Genomic DNA, 20,433 nt, shown 5'->3' on the forward strand with positions numbered 1-20,433 from the left:
CCTCCTGAAAGAATCACAGCTCATTCTACTAGGGCTGTGGCTTCCACATGGGCCTTCAAGAACGAGGCTTCTGTTGATCAGATATGTAAGGCAGCGACTTGGTCTTCACTGCACACTTTTACTAAATTTTACAAATTTGATACTTTTGCTTCTTCTGAGGCTATTTTTGGGAGAAAGGTTTTGCAAGCCGTGGTGCCTTCCATCTAGGTGACCTGATTTGCTCCCTCCCTTCATCCGTGTCCTAAAGCTTTGGTATTGGTTCCCACAAGTAAGGATGACGCCGTGGACCGGACACACCTATGTTGGAGAAAACAGAATTTATGTTTACCTGATAAATTACTTTCTCCAACGGTGTGTCCGGTCCACGGCCCGCCCTGGTTTTTTAATCAGGTCTGATAATTTATTTTCTTTAACTACAGTCACCACGGTATCATATGATTTCTCCTATGCAAATATTCCTCCTTTACGTCGGTCGAATGACTGGGGAAGGCGGAGCCTAGGAGGGATCATGTGACCAGCTTTGCTGGGCTCTTTGCCATTTCCTGTTGGGGAGGAGAATATCCCACAAGTAAGGATGACGCCGTGGACCGGACACACCGTTGGAGAAAGTAATTTATCAGGTAAACATAAATTCTGTTTTTCATCCGGGGGAGTGGGAACTCCATCCGGAGGTGTTTGCACAATTGGTTCAACGTTGGGGCAAACCAGAACTGGATCTCATGGCGTCTCGCCAGAACGCCAAACTTCCTTGTTACGGATCCAGGTCCAGGGATCCCAGGGCAACGCTGATAGATGCTCTAGCAGCGCCTTGGTCCTTCAACCTGGCTTATGTGTTTCCACCGTTTCCTCTGCTCCCTCGTCTGATTGCCAAAATCAAGCAGGAGAGAGCATCTGTGATTTTGATAGCACCTGCGTGGCCACACAGGACTTGGTATGCAGATCTGGTGGACATGTCATCCCTTCCACCATAGACTCTGCCTCTGAGACAGGACCTTCTACTTCAGGGTCCTTTCAACCATCCAAATCTAATTTCTCTGAGACGATTTTATCAAAGCGTGGCTTCTCCGAGTCAGTTATTGATACCTTAATTCAGGCACGAAAGCCTGTCACCAGGAAAATCTATCATAAGATATGGCGTAAATATCTTTATTGGTGTGAATCCAAGGGTTACTCATGGAGTAAAGTCAGGATTCCCAGGATATTATCTTTTCTCCAAGAAGGATTGGAAAAGGGATTGTCAGCTAGTTCCTTAAAGGGACAGATTTCTGCTCTGTCTATTCTTTTGCACAAGCGTCTGGCGAATGTTCCAGACGTTCAGGCGTTTTGTCAGGCTTTAGTTAGAATCAAGCCTGTATTTAAACCAGTTGCTCCGCCATGGAGTTTAAATTTGGTTCTTAAAGTTCTCCAAGGGGTTCCATTTGAACCTCTTCATTCCATAGATATGAAACTTTTATCTTGGAAAGTTCTGTTTTTGGTAGCTATTTCCTCGGCTTGTAGAGTTTCCGAGTTATCTGCCTTGCAGTGTGATTCCCCTTATCTGATCTTCCATGCAGCTAAGGTAGTTTTGCGTACCAAACCTGGGTTTTTACCTAAGGTGGTATCTAATAAGAATATCAATCAGGAGATTGTAGTTCCGTCACTGTGTCCTAATCCTTCTTCAAAGAAGGAACGTCTTTTACACAATCTTGACGTGGTTCGTGCTTTAAAGATTTATTTACAAGCTACTAAAGATTTTCGTCAAACATCTGCTTTGTTTGTTGTTTACTCTGGACAAAGGAGAGGCCAAAAGGCTTCGGCAACTTCTCTTTCGTTTTGACTAAGAAGTATAATACGCTTAGCTTATGAGACTGCTGGCCAGCAGCCTCCTGAAAGGATTACAGCTCATTCTACTAGAGCTGTGGCTTACACATGGGCTTTTAAAAATGAGGCTTCTGTTGAACAGATTTGCAAGGCGGCGACTTGGTCTTCGCTTCATGCTTTTTCAAAGTTTTATAAATTTGATACTTTTGCTTCTTCTGAGGCTATTTTTGGGAGAAAGGTTTTACAGGCAGTAGTACCTTCCGTTTAAGTACCTGCCTTGTCCCCCCCTTCATCCGTGTACTTTAGCTTTGGTATTGGTATCCCACAAGTAATGGATGATCCATGGACTGGATACACCTTACAAGAGAAAACAAAATTTATGCTTACCTGATAAATTTATTTCTCTTGTGGTGTATCCAGTCCACGGCCCGCCCTGTCATTTTAAGGCAGGTATATTTTATTTTTAAACTACAGTCACCACTGCACCCTATGGTTTCTCCTTTCTCTTGCTTGTCTTCGGTCGAATGACTGGAGGTGGCAGTTAGGGGAGGAGCTATATAGACAGCTCTGCTGTGGGTGATCCTCTTGCAGCTTCCTGTTGGGAAGGAGAATATCCCACAAGTAATGGATGATCCGTGGACTGGATACACCACAAGAGAAATAAATTTATCAGGTAAGCATATATTATGTTTTTTCTTATCTTCATTAGACCAGGTACTCACTAAATGTAAGCGGGGCAATAGGCTTCCAAGAAATGAGGATATAGCAGGCTTTTTATTAAAAACTTTATTAAACATTGTTAAAATACGGTAATGTGCTTCTCAGTCTCACAAGACTGTTTTATCAGGCTGTCTCCCTTTGTCATGTCTCATTACTGAATATAAATAATAAGTAACATAGTAGATGAGGTTGAAAAAAAGACCGAAGTCCATCGAGTTCAACCTATACAAATCTAAAATATATACAAAAAGCTCCAGTTAAGCTTAAATAATCCCACTAAAAGGTGACCCATTTAATACTAGCAATCATATCCATGAATTTTGTTTATAGACAGAAATGTATCCAAATTATTTTTAAATGTATCTAGGGTATTGGCATTCACTACCTCCTTTGGTAATGAGTTCCAAAATGTTATTGCTCTTACAGTGAAAAAACGTTTCCGTTGCAGGAGATTAAATCTCCTTTCCTCCAACCTTAAATTGTGACCTCTGGTCACAAACAATTTTCTTGGAATAAACAGCGCTTCTGCCATCTCTGTATATGGGCCTTGAATATATTTATATAAAGTAATCATGTCACCTCTTAAGCGCCTTTTTTCTAAAGAAAACAGACCCAGTTTGGCTAGCCTCTCCTCATAGGTTAAATTCTCCAATCCCCTTATTAGCTTTGTGGCCCTTCTCGGAACTTTTTCTAGTTCTGCAATATCTTTTTTTGTGATCTATCCCCAGAACTGCACTCCATACTCAAGGTGAGGTCTTACCAGGGCTTTATATAGTGACAGAATTATGTTTTCCTCCCTTGAGTCAATGCCTCTTTTAATACATGCTAGTATCTTATTAGCCTTTGAAGCTGCTGCCCTACATTGTGCACCCATCTTTAGCTTGTTATCTATTACTACTCCCAAATCCCTGTGTTTGGCTAAGTCTTGTCCCATTTAAATAATACGTTGCCTGCTTATTTTTACTTCCAAAATGTAGAACCTTGCATTTTCCAGTATTAAATCTCATTTTCCATTTACCTGCTCATACTTCTAATTTTTGCAGGTCCCTTTGTAACGAAAGTTCGTCCTGCTCTGACCTAATGACCTTACTTAACTTAGTATCATCTACAAAAATAGAGATGTCGCTATTTAATCCTAGCTCCAAGTCATTTATAAAAATATTAAAAAGAATAGGGCCCAGCACTGATCCCTGGGGTACTCCACTGATTACCTTTGTCCAATCTGAGTATGTTCCATTTACTACTACTCGTTGCTCCCTATCTTTTATCCAGTTATTTATCCACAAACTAACATTTTCAGCTATTCCCAGTCCCTTAATTTTGCGCATTAATCTCTCATGTGGCACTGTATCAAACGCCTTTGCAAAATCTAAGTATATCACATCAACTGATTCCCCTTTATCCATATTTTGACTTACTTCCTCATAGAATCTAATTAGATTAGTTTGACATGATCTATTTCTCATAAAACCATGCTGATTAGAACTCATAATCTTGTTTACACGAATATGTTCATCAATATAATCCCTTATAATCCCTTCAAATATCTTCTCCACTATTGATGTCAGACTAACTGGTCTATAGCTTCCTAGATCATCCCTACTTCCCTTTTTGAAGAGTGGCACCACATCATCTGTACGCCAATCCTTGGGTACCATGCTTGAGGATAATAAGTCTTGAAATTTTAAGAGTAGAGGTTTGTCTATAACAGTGCTAAGTTCCCTTAACACCCTTGGGTGTATTCCATCTGGGCCTGGAGTTTTATTTACCTTAATATTATCCAATTTGTTCCTTATATCCTCTATACATAACCCAATTAATGGTATGGGCTGGCATGTTCTATTTTGTTCCAAAGTATCATCCAATGGTTCCTCTCTTGTGTATACTGAAGAATAAAGCTGGTTTAGTATCTCAGCCTTCTCGCTGTCACTGTTAATCATGCTACCCTCCACGCATTTTAATGTACCTATATTGTCTTCGTTAGATTTTTTGCTATTTATGTACTTAAAGAACATTTTAGGGTTAGATTTAGAATCCTTTGCAATTCATTTTTTATTTTCAATTTTGGCTAATTTGATTGCTTTTTTGCATGCTTTGTTACATTGCTTATAAATATGGAATTTTGAGTCTGTACTATTTTCTTTGAATAATTTAAATGTCCTACGTTTTTTTCCTAATTTCTCTTAACACATTTATATTCAGCCACATTGGCTTGGATTTTTTTATTTTTATAACCATATGGTATTTGTTGATATGTATATTTATTTAACAAAGTTTTAAATGTTATCCATTTATCCTATGTATTTTTATTAGAGAATACTTTCTCCCAATTTATGTTATTTAATGATTTCCTTAAATCGTTGAATTTTGCTTTCTTAAAATTAAAAGTCTTGGTTAAACCTTTAAGACACTGCTTATGAAAAGAAATTTCAAATGTGACCATGTTATGATCACTGTTACCCAAATGTTCTTTGACTTCTATGTTTGATATTATATCTGTATTATTTGATAGCACTAAATCCAATATAGCGTTACTCCTAGTTGACTCCTCTATTAATTGTGACAAGAAGTTATCCCTGAGAACATTTATAAATCTATCCCCCTTAGCTGAATTACTAGTTTCATTGGCCCAGTTTATATCAGGGTAGTTAAAATCTCTCATAATTACAGCACTGTTATTAGCAGCCTTACCTATTTGTATTAGTAGTTGAGTTTCATCCAGGTCGCTAATGTTGGGGGGCTTGTAGCATGTTCTTAGTAATATTTTTTTAGGATTCCCCCACACACACACACACACTCTTTATTTCCACCCACGGGGTTTCTACATTGTCGCCTGTATCAGAAATATCTTCCCTTATTGTAGGTTTAAGGTTAGGTTTAATATACATGCAGATTCCTCCACCCCTTTTATTATTTCTGTCCCTTCTAAATAAAGTATACCCATCTAAGTTAACTGCCCAGTCATGTGAATCATCCCACCAAGTTTCAGTTATACTGATAACATCATAGTCCTCTTCTGCAACTAAGAGCGTCAGCTCCCCCATTTTACTCGTCATGCTTCTTGCATTTGTTGTCATACATTTAATTTTCATGTGCTTTCTGCTGCTACTTGGTGTGCTTTCCTCCATACTTTCTAATGTGACATTTCTTAAGTCATCCCTTCCTTGAGATATCAAAGGACTGACAGATTCACAGACTGATCTCTGTATTCTATTGTGTTCTAACTGACCCTCCCCCCCCCTTTGCCTAGTTTAAAAGATTCTCTAAACTTGCTACCATCCTTTCCCCCAACACACCTGCACCCATGTCATTTAGATGCAATCCATCCTTACTGTACAAATTATACCCAAGTGAAAAGTCAGCCCAGTGCTCTAAAAATCAAACCCCTCATTTTTACATCATGTTTTTAACCATGAATTAACAGACCTTAGCTCCTTCTGCCTTACTGAATTAGCACACTGCACTGGTAATATCTCAGAAAATATTACTTTGGAGGTCCTTGCTTTAAGCTTGCTACCTAACTCCCTGAAGTCATTTTTTAGGACTCTCCATATCCCGCTGATTCCTTCATTAGTACCAATATGTACCATGACTGCAGGATCAGACCCACATCCCTCTAATCTATCAATACGCTCCACAATATGCCTTACATGAGCCCCTGGAAGACGGCAAACTGTTCTATTTAAAGGCTCTGGATGACAAATTACCCTATCAACCTTCCTAATAATAGAGTCTCCTACAACCAAAATCTGTCTCAGGCCCTGACTTGTATGCCCCTCTTCGATGACTGAAGGACTGTTAACTATAGTATGCCCCTCTACCATGTCTGAAGTACTGCCCACCATAGTATGCTGCTCTTCCACAACTAAATGACTGTTCAATATACTAGGCAACACAGCCCTCTCTGACACTGCCACCCCTGAACTGATATCCCCAACATCTTCATTTAATCTGGCAAATCTGTTGGGGTGTACCAGCTCAGAACTGGCCTGTCTCTTTCCCTTACCTTTACTTCGCCCTCTAACTGTGACCTAGCTACATTCTGGAGTCTCCTCATCTGAATCCTCCCCATTCCCACTGCTAGAACCATTAACAATTAGCTCAGTCCTATCCATTTCCCTTTCAAGTGTCTAAATTTCATGCAGTGTTGCAATTCGTTCCTCCAGAACTCCAATATGAGTTTCTAAAGAGACAATATGCTCACATTTACCACAAACATATAATCCCTGAAGTGGCTGCTCCAGTGATGCAAACATAAGGCAAGCTGTACACTGAATAAGATTCTCACACATTCTTGCTAAAATATTTAACTTAAAAATATAAAATAATTATATTTCCCCTGGTTACCCCAAACCCTTGTTTGCTTAACTACCTTGGTTAGCTATTATACTTAAACAGAAAATCTTACTTTAACAGAGAATAAATACAGCAGACCTACTTAGAGCAAGCTCAACAGAGTTACTGTGCTAAATTTATAGGCCCAAACAGCTGAAAAAAGTCCCACCCCTAATTACCCACACAGGAAACAAGAAAAAAAATGGATAGATACAAACCAACAAACAGTTATGTTGTTTTATAAAATGCAACCCTTGCAAAGCAAAATATTTATAAATTAGCTTGGTTAGCTAGCTATTATAATTAAACAGAAAATCTTACTTTCACAGAGAATAAATACAGCAGACCCGCTTAGAGTACTTTGTTATCCCCTAGTTTTTTTCCATTCATCCTTTTCTGCATCAGATTTCTTCTCTATCTAACCTTATTGTCTTCTGCTTTTTGATCTTTCTTCTCTGTAATAATTTCTCTCTTAGCTTTTATTCTGTATTTTGATATTCCCTTTATTTCACTGACTTGTATATTTTGTTTTCTACTTTTTCTCCAGCTATTGATGTCACATATCTCCTTGAGGAGGGTCCTTGTAGAAAGCTACGGAGACGTACTCTTACACTCCCAGAATGCATCTTCAGGAAGTGAGTGGCGAGTGATTCTGTGATGAGGAGACACTGCCAGCCTGGCGCAGAGAAAGACTGTGCCCAAGGAAAGGAAGAGGGCACTCGGCCCTCACAGAGTAGCAATGGGACAGTCCAGAAGAGTTTGTGTGTCTGTGTTTACACACGAGTGAAAGAGGGCAGCGCTGTTAGACTGGCAGGTGGTGCCATAGTCACAAGCGCTTTTTATTCCTCATCACCACAGTTCCTAATGTAATGCTCAATTTTCATTTTACATTTCCTCAGAAGTTTAGAAAAACTGTGAGGTCAGTACAGCTTGTTTCAGGTGGGAGAGGTTTTGGGAAATTTTGAGCCTTATGGTTTTCCAAAGCTGGCTAAATATTACTCTGATAGAAGTGTCACTTAAAGCTGCGTCCCTCTTAAATCACACAGTGAGCTGTGTGCTTGCTATGCAGATCCCACTGAGCTGTATGTGCTTCGCTGCCCCTGAGCCTTATGCACTCTTCGGTTCTCTAAGCATTGTGCACACTATGCAGGTGCACCCTGAGCTGTGTGTGCTCTACGCAGACCTGAGCTGAGAGCTCTACATCGACTTCCCATGAGGTGTGTGGGATCTCCGCATTCTCCCTGTGAACTATTTGTGCTTTCTGCAAACTTCACTTGAATTACTGTCTCATATATCCCTTGCTAAACAGTGTTGCTGTTTAATACTGTTCTCCATTAGATGTTCCATTACTCAAAGTATCATAAACTTTTGTACTGCTAAAAGTTACCATTGTCCTCTTACAAAGATGTATCATTGCGCACTATCTTGTCTCTCCCCCTTTAGAGGTACCACTATTCTTATATGTGTCCCTAACACAGAGATGCCACTATTTTATAGTGTCCTCTTGCTTAGTGGTGTCACTGTCCTGTCTCTTTCCGCTGTGAAATGTTGCTATTACATACTGCTACTCACTCACCACTTTCAATGTCCACTAGATTGGATGTATAATAATCTAAAAGCCTCATTCCTCCATACTCTTCATCAGCTCTGTGGTACCTCATCTGATTCAGATGTAGTGCTGTGCTTGAACTTAGATGTCCCTGCCGGCTGCTTCAAAGAATTTGTGTACTAACCTGTAATTTGCACTTTAACTTACTCCAACAGAGAGTATTTTTCTGACTTCGTCATCACGGTTGTTTCTCTGACTATTGACTATGGGCTATTCTGTCCCCTTTCTGGTAGGTATTATAGCTCTCAGCTAAGAGAATTTGCCATATACTAACCTCCCAGTTTAAGTGTACCTCTGAATTGTACGGTCTGATCATCCAGATGTATCACTGATCACCAAGTTTAGTTTACTATACCATATTGTCATCTCTTACATTGTATCATGCTCTATACTACTTTATTACTACAACTCAGTAATTCCTAAAGAGAACTCCAAATATAATTTCCCATAAAATGGTTACTTGTTTATACTAAAAAAAACAAAAAAAAACACTTTCATTAATTTAATTCCTTTAGTACTTCATTCTACATGGATATTGTTTGATCGTATCAATTGACCATAGCAGCAGTGATAAGATAAATATTACTCAAAAGATATTTAAATGAGTATGTCCTTGGAATGCAAAGAAATGCACATTTTGCAAACAAAATTAGTTAAGATTAAGATCTTTTGCAGTGCAACAGTGCTATATAATATGCATATAAAATATATTCATGTTCTTCTTTAACCTCTTGCTGACGTATGTCTTTGTCGTCCATCTTAGAGAAAATAAGGTGTCAGTCGTCTTACTTAGAGGCATTTGTTTCCACTAGCAGTGTCACTACTGCATGCTGTTCATCTACTAAGAAAGTTATACTCTCATATTGTTCCTTATTCAGATATGTGGGACTCAGAGATTTTACTGTCACCTGGAACATGACATATATGTCATAGGAATCAACTAACTCATTATTTTCCAACTTTTATTTAATCACAAATTAATTTTAATTCACAAATTACCTTTGTCAGCCATATAACGGTTTATAATTTAGGATTTCCCTAATGTCAATATCAAGGGACATTATTTCCTTTATATCTTACTAATACCTCATTCTGTGCACTCAAAAATCTATTTCCATATGCATTATTGCATTGCCTACTCTTTAAGTCATCTGAGATGATAACTAGCAAATCCTTATCCTTAAGCAGAGACCCTTTGTCTGTGACTCCACCATGTTGTCATCTTCTTCAGTGTCCGGTCATTTCATTATCAGTTTTCCTGTTCTACTTTTGAGTCTTGCCTTGTGTCACCCCTGTTCTAGCAGTACTATTGTGGAATCCTATTGAGTGACACAGTTATGTAACTTCTTATGGAGAATATGGAGATGAGACAGGTCTTAGCAACCCCCTGTATGTGCAACAAAGACCTTAATAGTCTCCATTATACTAGAGACATATTCCAGACCTACTCTGTGAGAACAAAAGAGGTGTGAAAACACTTTTTACCAACACCAAAAGTAGACAAGACATTGTAATTAACCTCTAGTAAGGACAACCTATAGCAAAAACGGTTTTTACCATAGAGCAGCAGGGGGACACACATATTAGCATGATCTAATAATGAAAGGAGAAAGGAGTTCAGTAACCTTAGAATAGAACTGAGAAGATTCTCAACTTAGTAACTGATTATTTCTAGTATTTGAAAGATAGAAACAGTTCAGCAACCTCTAGTGATAATAAAAGTGGAGCCAAAGCTCAGTAACCTTCTGCAAGTCTAGAAACTCTGATAATAACACCTTGTGAGGACATAGCTTAGTTGACCTAAATGAAACCAGTAACGTGGTGTGGGTACAGCACAGAAACCCACACTAAGGAAAGCGTAGAGGGAAGGTATGGCCCAGTAACCGCCAGGAAGCTAACAGTGAGGTCACAGCTCAAAAGCCTCCACTGAGAAGAACCAAGAGCAGATGGACTTGTAAACTCTAGTAAGAACAATAGAGATAGTTAACAGCTTAGTAATCACCAAGTAAAGAAAGAATGCAGGAACGTTTGTTCAGTATCTCCCAGGCTGTAAAGCAGATTAGGGGGGGGGGCATACTTTAGCAATCTCCCATGTATATGGTATAACACACAGTTCAGTCAAGTTTTTCCACTCCTTCAATGTGCAAATTCCCTATAAGACCCCTTTGTGACCCAGAAGAAAGTACACAACAGGGCAGGATAAATTACAAAAAATAATAATAAAGCATAGCTTATTAATTGTTTTTAATATATATATGTATATGTCCTAAAGTCAAGTTTTAATGTCCTTAAAAGGAAGACAGATTGTTTTAAATAATGTGCCAAGCTATGTATATAAATATACATATATACATAAATATATTTGCGTGGATGTAAAGCAATACAACTCTTTCTTGTTCATTTTTACCTGGGCAATGTTCGCCCTGATGTATATTATCTGTTGTGATTATTTTATTCACTAGTCACTTGTCATTCCATCAGCCCTTTCATTGCCAAGAGGTGGCCCAACGCACTTTGCAAGGCTTTGCTCTGAAGGCAGGGAAAGGGTTAAATTGTTACTACTTTTATTCTAGAGGGGGATAAAAGAAGAAACAAGAGGAAAATACCCTTTAAGAAGAAAAAAAAAATATTTTATTAAAAAGCAAAAATGAAAAATCTGTTTGAATATTTTCTTACTTGTAGGAGTGTGGTAAATGTGAGTATGAGATACTCGATCTCTGCAGACTGTACACCACACTCAGTCTGCTTCACTTTATAGTCATTGTCTTATAAAAGGGATTAAGAAACTTACTGTGTTTAACACTAAGGCAGTCATTAAAAATGACATCCAGAGCATAGGCCACACAGTGGCAGATCTCGTCTGTCTGCTCGCTCATTACAGTCCGGGAAGACGAGGCTCTCCCTGTGTCATAGAAATACTGACAATTTTGAGACAATCAAAGGATTCGAATTGAGCTGCGATCTCATATTATATAAATATATATATATATATATTTTGTGCGTGCCTGTGTTTTTTTTTGTTTTGTTTTTTTTTATTTTTATTTTTTGTTATTTTTCTTTTTTCAACTGGTGTAAAAATGTAATTCCCTTTTTGTGGTTGTTTTATAATAATAATAATTAAAAAAAAAAAAAAGTTTATCATAAGGTTTTTAAAACTATTAAAGCACTACAAGGTGGCACAGCCGAGACCTGCCAGTCTGCATGGATGGTGTAGGTTATGTAATTGCTGAAAATAAATGCTGCTAATGTTTCATTTTTACAAGGAAAAAAAAAAGATGCATAACTAAATAGATGATTGTTTCGATGTTAATCTTTGTAAATGATGTATTACCGATTTTAGCATTGGATGTACTCCTCAGATCTCAGTTATTGAGAGTCTAGTATTAAATGGAAAAATATCAGTTTTTCCTACTGACAAGTTGTTCTGTTTTACTTTTCATGTTCCTGTGTAGATTTTTTTTAGCCGTATAATATTCCTGATTCTATAACAAAACCTGTTAGGATGTATGGCACCTGTTTTTAGCAATAAACTTCCACTTGGGGAATTTCAGTAATTTTTATATAATTTATCTCAAATTTATTGTACTTTGTAATACCTATTAGAAAATCAACATTAAAAAGAATCTTTATAGCTGACAACAGCGTTCAAAACTTCAAAGACTTCATCTATAAGAAAATAAATAAATATTATAAATGCCCTTTGCATTTGCTCAAACTTTTTCATGGTACATTATTATATTATTAAATGACTGAAACTGTGAAGGCCCAGGAAATGGAAATTGTTGCAAGTATGTTTCTACAGGACACAATATTACACAACACTCACATTGCTGTAAACCACTGGCTTTCAAACCTGTCCTCACGCCTCCTCAACAGGCCAGATTTTCAGGATTACCTTGGGTGAGAGCAGATTATTAACCATGTTCACTAATTAACTGATTATTTCACCTGTTCAGATATCCTCAAATTCTGGCCTGAGGACAGGTTTTAAAACCAGTGCTGTAAATTGATGGCAAGTAATGGGGGTATGATTCACTTTAAAGGAACACTTAAATCAAAATTATTAACAACTTTCCAAATTACTTCCATGATTTGTAAAGTTTCTGAGGCACCTGCTCCTACTGAGCATGTGCAAGGTTTACAGAATATACGTATATGCATATTGTGATTGGTTGATGACTGTCACATGATGCAGGGAGGTGGAAAATGGAAATAACTTTGGAATTTGTCTTTTTTTTACTATGCATTTGTTGATTATGCAATTATACTGTATTTAATGGTCCTTTTAAGGTTGCTGGGGGGAAAATGGACCCTAGTTAAAATAAAACTGAGTATACCTAGGATCAATTACATGCAAATTGGACATTGTCAGTAATAATATAAAGACTTTATTAACATTTATTAACATTAGTAATCAAATTGTGAAATTTAGCAGGATTTAAAAAAGTTTATAATGTCAGTGATGCCAGCGATTGTGCACATCTGCATACAATCGTGTGATGCCTGCAATTGTGCACATCTGCATACAATCTTGTGATGCCAGCAATTGTGCAGATCTGCGTACAATCTTGTGACACCAGCAATTGTGCACATCTGCATACAATCTTGACGCCAGCATTTGTGCACATCTGCATACAATCTTGTGACGCCAGCGATTGTGCAGATCTGCATACAATAGTGTGATGCCTGCAATTGTGCACATCTGCATACAATCTTGTGATGCCAGCAATTGTGCAGATTTGTGTACAATCTTGTAACGCCAGCAATTGTGCAGATCTGCGTACAACCTTGTGACGCCAGTGATTGTGCACATCTGCGTACAATTTTGTGATGCCAGCGATTGTGCACATCTGCGTACAATCGTGTGACGCCAGCGATTGTGCACATCTGCGTACAATCGTGTGACGCCAGCGATTGTGCACATCTGCGTACAATCGTGTGATGCCAGTGATTGTGCACATCTGCATACAATCGCGTGACGCCAGCGATTGTGCACATCTGCATACAATCGCGTGACGCCAGCGATTGTGCACATCTGCATACAATCGCGTGACGCCAGCGATTGTGCACATCTGCGTACAATCGTGTGACGCCAGCGATTGTGCACATCTGCGTACAATCGTGTGACGCCAGCGATTGTGCACATCTGCGTACAATCGTGTGATGCCAGTGATTGTGCACATCTGCATACAATCTTTTTTATTTATTCATAGTAGTTTTGGGATTATATTAAAATGACAATTTTTTTGTTCATTAAAACTAGATAATCCTATTAAAAGGACATGAATTTTACTTTGATTATAAAAAGTCTCATTCTCTTGGTATGCTTTGTTGAAGGAGCAACATTGCACTACTGTGAGATAGCTGAACACATCAGGTGAGCCAATGACAAGAAGCATACATGTACAGCCCCAAATCACAAGCTAGCTCCCAGTAGTGCACTGCTGCTCCCAAGCCTACTTAGATATGCTTTTTAATTACAGGAGAACAAATCAAATAAGATAATATAAGTAAATTAGAAAGTTGTTTAAAATTGGGTGCTCTATCTGAATCATGAAAGTTTAATTTTGACTTAAGTGTCCCTTTAACATCTTTCTTAACCATTTCACCATTCTTCAAACACAAATGATAAAGTCTTAGCCTGTTTACATACCTAAAGATCTGGGTGTATACACTGCTACCCTAGATTGTGTGACCATCCATCCATTACTTGTGTCTTTGACTCCCACAGGATTATATCTATACTAGACTAGGTGAAAATGCAGCCCTTACTGGTAATCTACAGGATCCATTTACAAGTTTGAAGTTATAAATGAAAATAAAGAAGCAGTTTAGCTTCAAAACGCAGTGATCAATATGTGGTAATAGGGAACAATTGATTTTCACTCCAGAAATAAAAAAATAATAATTTTGAATTGAAGTCACAAGAGCTGCTGGTGCAACGCCGCCCCCTGCAGACTCGCAGCCAATGGGCCGCCAGTAGGGGAGTGTCAGGGTAATCGATTGGGTTGATTTCCGGCAATGTCTGTCTGCCTGCTCAGAGCAGGCGGACAGGTTATGGAGCAGCGGTCTTTGTGACCGCTGCTTCATAACTGCTGTTTCTGGCGAGTCTGAAGACTCACCAGAAACAGGGGCCGTCAAACTCCTTTCGGAGCTTGATAGATAGGCCCCATTGGCTTAATCTTTTATAGTAAAGATTCTAGAATTTCACATCATGGTAAGAATCTGTTAGTGAAGGTAATCCTATTCCCAGAAAATATCCATATATCCTATATTATAGTACCTCTACTGGTGACATGGAAAGCGAAAGAGGTGACATTATAGAAACCTTCAAATATATGAAGGGACTTAATAAAGTCGAAGCTGAAAACCTGTTCCACAAAACAACAAATACCAAAACCAGGGGTCACAATCTTAAATTAAGGGGTAGCAGATTCAGGAGAAAGTGATAAAACAGTTGGGTTTTTTTACAGGAAGGGTGATGGATTCATATGATAAACTTCCAATAGAGGTGGTAAACACAGGGACTGCAAAAGAGTAACATGTAATATGGTTAGACTTGATGGGCCTTCTGGTTCTTATTTACAGTTAAATTCTTTGTTTCTACTGTAAAATTGTTAAAAAATGTCCTTGCTTTCTCCTGTTAAGTGTGATCAGTCCACGGGTCATCATTACTTCTGGGATATTACTCCTCCCCAACAGGAAGTGCAAGAGGATTCACCCAGCAGAGCTGCCATATAGCTCCTCCCCTCTACGTCACCCCCAGTCATTCTCTTGCACCCAACGACTAGATAGGATGTGTGAGAGGACTATGGTGATTATACTTAGTTTTATACCTTCAATCAAAAGTTTGTTATTTTATAATAGCACCGGAGTGTGTTATTCCTTCTCTGGTAGAATTTGAAGAAGAATCTACCTGAGTTTTTACTATGATTTTAGCCGGCGTAGTTAAGATCATATTGCTGTTTCTCGGCCATCTGAGGAGAGGTAAACTTCAGATCAGGGGACAGCGGGCAGATTAATCTGCATAGAGGTATGTAGCAGCTTATTATTTTCTGACAATGGAATTGATGAGAAAATTCTGCCATACCGATATAATGTAAACTCAGCCTTAAATGCAGTAGCAGCAACTGGTATCAGGCTGTCATGTATGTATATTTTACACTTCAGTATTCTGGGGAATGGCACTTCACTGGAATTATACTGTGTGCATAAGACTTTAGCCTAATTTGCAGGGACTAGCAACAGGCTTTTTAATAACACTTAATTTATGTTAAACGTTTTTTGCTGGCATGTAAAATCGTTTCATTTTCTGAGGTACTGGGTGAATAAAATATTTTGGGCACTATTTTTTTCCACTTGGCAGTTGTTTTTATTTAATTTATGACAGTTTACTGATCTCTCTCACTGTTGTGTGTGAGGGGGAGGTGCCTTTTTTGGCGCTTTTGCTACGCATCAAAAAATTCAGTCAGAAGCTCATTGTATTTCCTGCATGATCCGGTTCATCTCTACAGAACTCAGGGGTCTTCAAAACTTGTTTTGAGGGAAGTAATCACTCACAGCAGAGCTGTGAGATTGTAGTTGACTGTGATAAAAAACGTTTATTTCTGTAACTTTTTTTCTGCTATCAGGGCTAGTTATCCTTTGCTAATGGGAACAAGCCTTTGCTAAAATTGTGTTTTTTACAAAGATTTGATGCTATAACCTTTCAGTTTATTAACTTTCAACTGTCATAACTCTTTCTGTGCTTCTTATAGGCACAGTACGTTTTCATATTATAGTAAATTACTTGAAAAGTATTTCCAAGTTGCTAGTTTATTTGCTAGTGTGTTAAACATGTCTGATTCAGAGGAAGACATCTGTGCTATATGTGCTAATGCCAAAGTGGAGCCCAATAGAAATTTATGTACTAACTGCATTGATGCTACTTTAAATAAAAGTCAATCTGTACAAATTGAACACATTTCACCAAACAACGAGGGGAGAGTTATGCCGACTAACTCGCCTCACGTGTCAGTACCTGCATCTCCCGCTGTGGCGCCGAGTACATCTGGGCGGCCATTACAAATCACATTACAGGATATGGCTACTGTTATGACTGAAGTTTTGGCTAAATTACCAGAACTAAGAGGTAAGCGTGATCACTCTGGGGTGAGAACAGAGTGCGCTGATAATGTTAGGGCCATGTCAGATACTGCGTCACAACTTGCAGAACATGAGGACGGAGAGCTTCATTCTGCGGCTGACGGTTCTGATCCAAACAGATTGGATTCAGATATTTCAAATTTTAAATTTAAGCTGGAAAACCTCCGTGTATTACTAGGGGAGGTGTTAGCGGCTCTGAATGATTGTAACACAGTTGCAATACCAGAGAAAATGTGTAGGTTGGATAAATATTTTGCGGTACCGTCGAGTACTGAGGTTTTTCCTATACCTAAGAGACTTACTGAAATTGTTACTAAGGAGTGGGATAGACCCGGTGTGCCGTTCTCACCCCCTCCGATATTTAGAAAGATGTTTCCAATAGACACCACCACACGGGACTTATGGCAAACGGTCCCTAAGGTGGAGGGAGCAGTTTCTACTTTAGCTAAGCGTACCACTATCCCGGTGGAGGATAGCTGTGCCTTTTCAGATCCAATGGATAAAAAGTTAGAGGGTTACCTTAAGAAAATGTTTGTTCAACAAGGTTTTATATTGCAACCCCTTGCATGCATTGCGCCTGTCACGGCTGCAGCAGCATTTTGGTTTGAGTCTCTGGAAGAGACACTTGAATCAGCTCCATTAGATGAGATTACACACAAGCTTAAAGCTCTTAAGTTAGCTAACTCATTTATTTCAGATGCCGTAGTACATTTAACTAAGCTTACGGCTAAGAATTCCGGATTCGCCATTCAGGCGCGCAGAGCACTGTGGCTAAAATCCTGGTCAGCTGACGTTACTTCTAAGTCTAAATTACTTAATATACCTTTCAAAGGGCAGACCTTATTCGGGCCCGGATTGAAAGAAATTATCGCTGACATTACAGGAGGTAAAGGCCATGCCCTGCCTCAAGGCAGAGCCAAACCTAAGGCTAGACAGTCTAATTTTCGTTCCTTTCGGAATTTCAAAGCAGGAGCAGCATCAACTTCCTCTGCTCCAAAACAAGAAGGATCTGTTGCTCGCTACAGACAAGGCTGGAGACCTAACCAGTCCTGGAACAAGGGCAAGCAGGCCAGGAAACCTGCTGCTGCCCCTAAAACAGCATGAATTGAGGGCCCCCGATCCGGGAACGAATCTAGTGGGGGGCAGACTTTCTCTCTTCGCCCAGGCTTGGGCAAGAGATGTCCAGGATCCCTGGGCGCTAGAGATAATATCTCAGGGATACCTTCTGGACTTCAAATACTCTCCCCCAAGAGAGAGATTTCATCTGTCAAGGTTGTCAACAAACCAAATAAAGAAAGAGGCGTTTCTACGCTGCGTACAAGAGCTTTTATTAATGGGAGTAATCCATCCAGTTCCACGGTCGGAACAGGGACAAGGGTTTTACTCAAATCTGTTTGTGGTTCCCAAAAAAGAGGGAACTTTCAGGCCAATCCTGGATTTAAAGATCCTAAACAAATTCCTAAGAGTTCCATCGTTCAAAATGGAGACTATTCGGACAATTTTACCCATGATCCAAAAGGGTCAGTACATGACCACAGTGGATTTAAAAGATGCTTACCTTCACATACCGATCCACAAAGATCATTACCGGTATCTAAGGTTTGCCTTTCTAGACAGGCATTACCAGTTTGTAGCTCTTCCATTCGGATTGGCTACGGCTCCAAGAATCTTCACAAAGGTTCTGGGTGCTCTTCTGGCGGTACTAAGACCGCGAGGAATTTCGGTAGCTCCGTACCTAGACGACATTCTGATACAAGCTTCAAGCTTTCAAACTGCCAAGTCTCATACAGAGTTAGTACTGGCATTTCTAAGGTCGCATGGATGGAAGGTGAACGAAAAGAAGAGTTCTCTCTTTCCACTCACAAGAGTTCCCTTCCTGGGGACTCTTATAGATTCTGTAGAAATGAAAATTTACCTGACTGAAGACAGGTTAACAAAACTTCAAAGTGCATGCCGTGTCCTTCATTCCATTCAACACCCGTCAGTGGCTCAATGCATGGAGGTAATCGGCTTAATGGTAGCGGCAATGGACATAGTTCCCTTTGCACGCCTACACCTCAGACCGCTGCAATTGTGCATGCTAAGTCAGTGGAATGGGGATTACTCAGACTTGTCCCCTTCTCTGAATCTGGATCAAGAGACCAGAAATTCTCTTCTATGGTGGCTTTCTCGGCCACATCTGTCCAGGGGGATGCCATTCAGCAGGCCAGACTGGACAATTGTAACAACAGACGCCAGCCTACTAGGTTGGGGCGCCGTCTGGAATTCTCTGAAGGCTCAGGGACAATGGAATCAGGAGGAGAGTCTCCTACCAATAAACATTCTGGAATTGAGAGCAGTTCTCAATGCCCTTCTGGCTTGGCCCCAGTTGACAACTCGGGGGTTCATCAGGTTTCAGTCGGACAACATCACGACTGTAGCCTACATCAACCATCAGGGAGGGACAAGAAGCTCCCTAGCAATGATGGAAGTATCAAAGATAATTCGCTGGGCCGAGTCTCACTCTTGCCACCTGTCAGCAATCCACATCCCGGGAGTGGAGAACTGGGAGGCGGATTTTTTAAGTCGTCAGACTTTTCATCCGGGGGAGTGGGAACTTCATCCGGAGGTCTTTGCCCAAATACTTCGACATTGGGGCAAACCAGAGATAGATCTCATGGCGTCTCGACAGAACGCCAAGCTTCCTCGTTACGGGTCCAGATCCAGGGACCCGGGAGCGGTCCTGATAGATGCCTTGACAGCACCTTGGACCTTCAGGATGGCTTATGTGTTTCCACCCTTCCCGATGCTTCCTCGATTGATTGCCAGAATCAAACAGGAGAGAGCATCAGTGATTCTAATAGCGCCTGCATGGCCACGCAGGACTTGGTATGCAGATCTGGTGGACATGTCATCCTGTCCTCCTTGGTCTCTACCTCTGAAACAAGACCTTCTGATACAGGGTCCTTTCAAACATCAAAATCTAACTTCTCTGAAGCTGACTGCTTGGAAATTGAACGCTTGATTTTATCAAAACGTGGTTTTTCTGAGTCAGTTATTGATACCTTAATACAGGCTAGGAAGCCTGTTACCAGAAAGATTTACCATAAAATATGGCGTAAATACCTATATTGGTGCGAATCCAAAGGTTACTCTTGGAGTAAGGTTAGGATTCCTAGGATATTGTCTTTTCTACAAGAAGGTTTAGAAAAGGGTTTATCCGCTAGTTCCTTAAAGGGACAGATCTCAGCTCTGTCCATTCTGTTGCACAAACGTCTGTCAGAAGTTCCAGACGTTCAGGCTTTTTGTCAGGCTTTGGCCAGGATTAAGCCTGTGTTTAAAACTGTTGCTCCGCCATGGAGTTTTGTAATAATCAATCCTGCTTAGTTTGATTACTAGTATAGGTATGTAGCACAATATCAATTGAGAGTACTATTACTTGGTAAACCCATATGGATATATGTGCAGTTAATATAGATTAATGTTTCCCTACAAAAAGTACACACTAAAGTATTATCTGTATTATAGGAATCAAAATCAAATGCAAACTTAGAAATAAGCAGGCTTGTAATAATACAAAAGGATATAGGAATAGGTGAAACTTTCTTAAGAATAAGTAAGGTATAATTATAATATATTGCGTAACATGAGATATAGAACACACAGCAAGTTAGTCTTATCCAATGTAGTATTGATAGAATGTTATAATGGAGAACTTCTGCAGATATGATTATAGTTGCAAACGTAGTAATGTACCTTGAAAACTGTGAGTGCGGTAAGTAAGGACAAACACTTCCGGGTTCTGTGGGCTGCGGCTGCAGCAGCAGCAGAGACACGCTGAAGCC

The 20,433-nt window shown here is 39.6% G+C and overlaps 1 protein-coding gene across 1 annotated transcript in view; it reads left to right on the plus strand.

Annotated features, from left to right (window-relative positions):
- The window catches only part of ASH1L (ASH1 like histone lysine methyltransferase), a 505,039-nt gene extending 492,877 nt beyond the window's left edge, over positions 1-12,162 (plus strand). Inside the window, exon 28 of the mRNA XM_053703215.1 lies at positions 7,403-12,162. Coding sequence (XP_053559190.1) covers positions 7,403-7,494 — 92 coding nt within the window. The 3' untranslated portion in view covers positions 7,495-12,162. The remainder of the gene's footprint in view (positions 1-7,402) is intronic.
- The last annotated feature ends 8,271 nt before the right edge of the window (positions 12,163-20,433 follow it).

This window comes from Bombina bombina, chromosome 1 (assembly GCF_027579735.1).
Source record: "Bombina bombina isolate aBomBom1 chromosome 1, aBomBom1.pri, whole genome shotgun sequence".
In the NCBI taxonomy this organism is placed as follows: domain Eukaryota; kingdom Metazoa; phylum Chordata; class Amphibia; order Anura; family Bombinatoridae; genus Bombina; species Bombina bombina.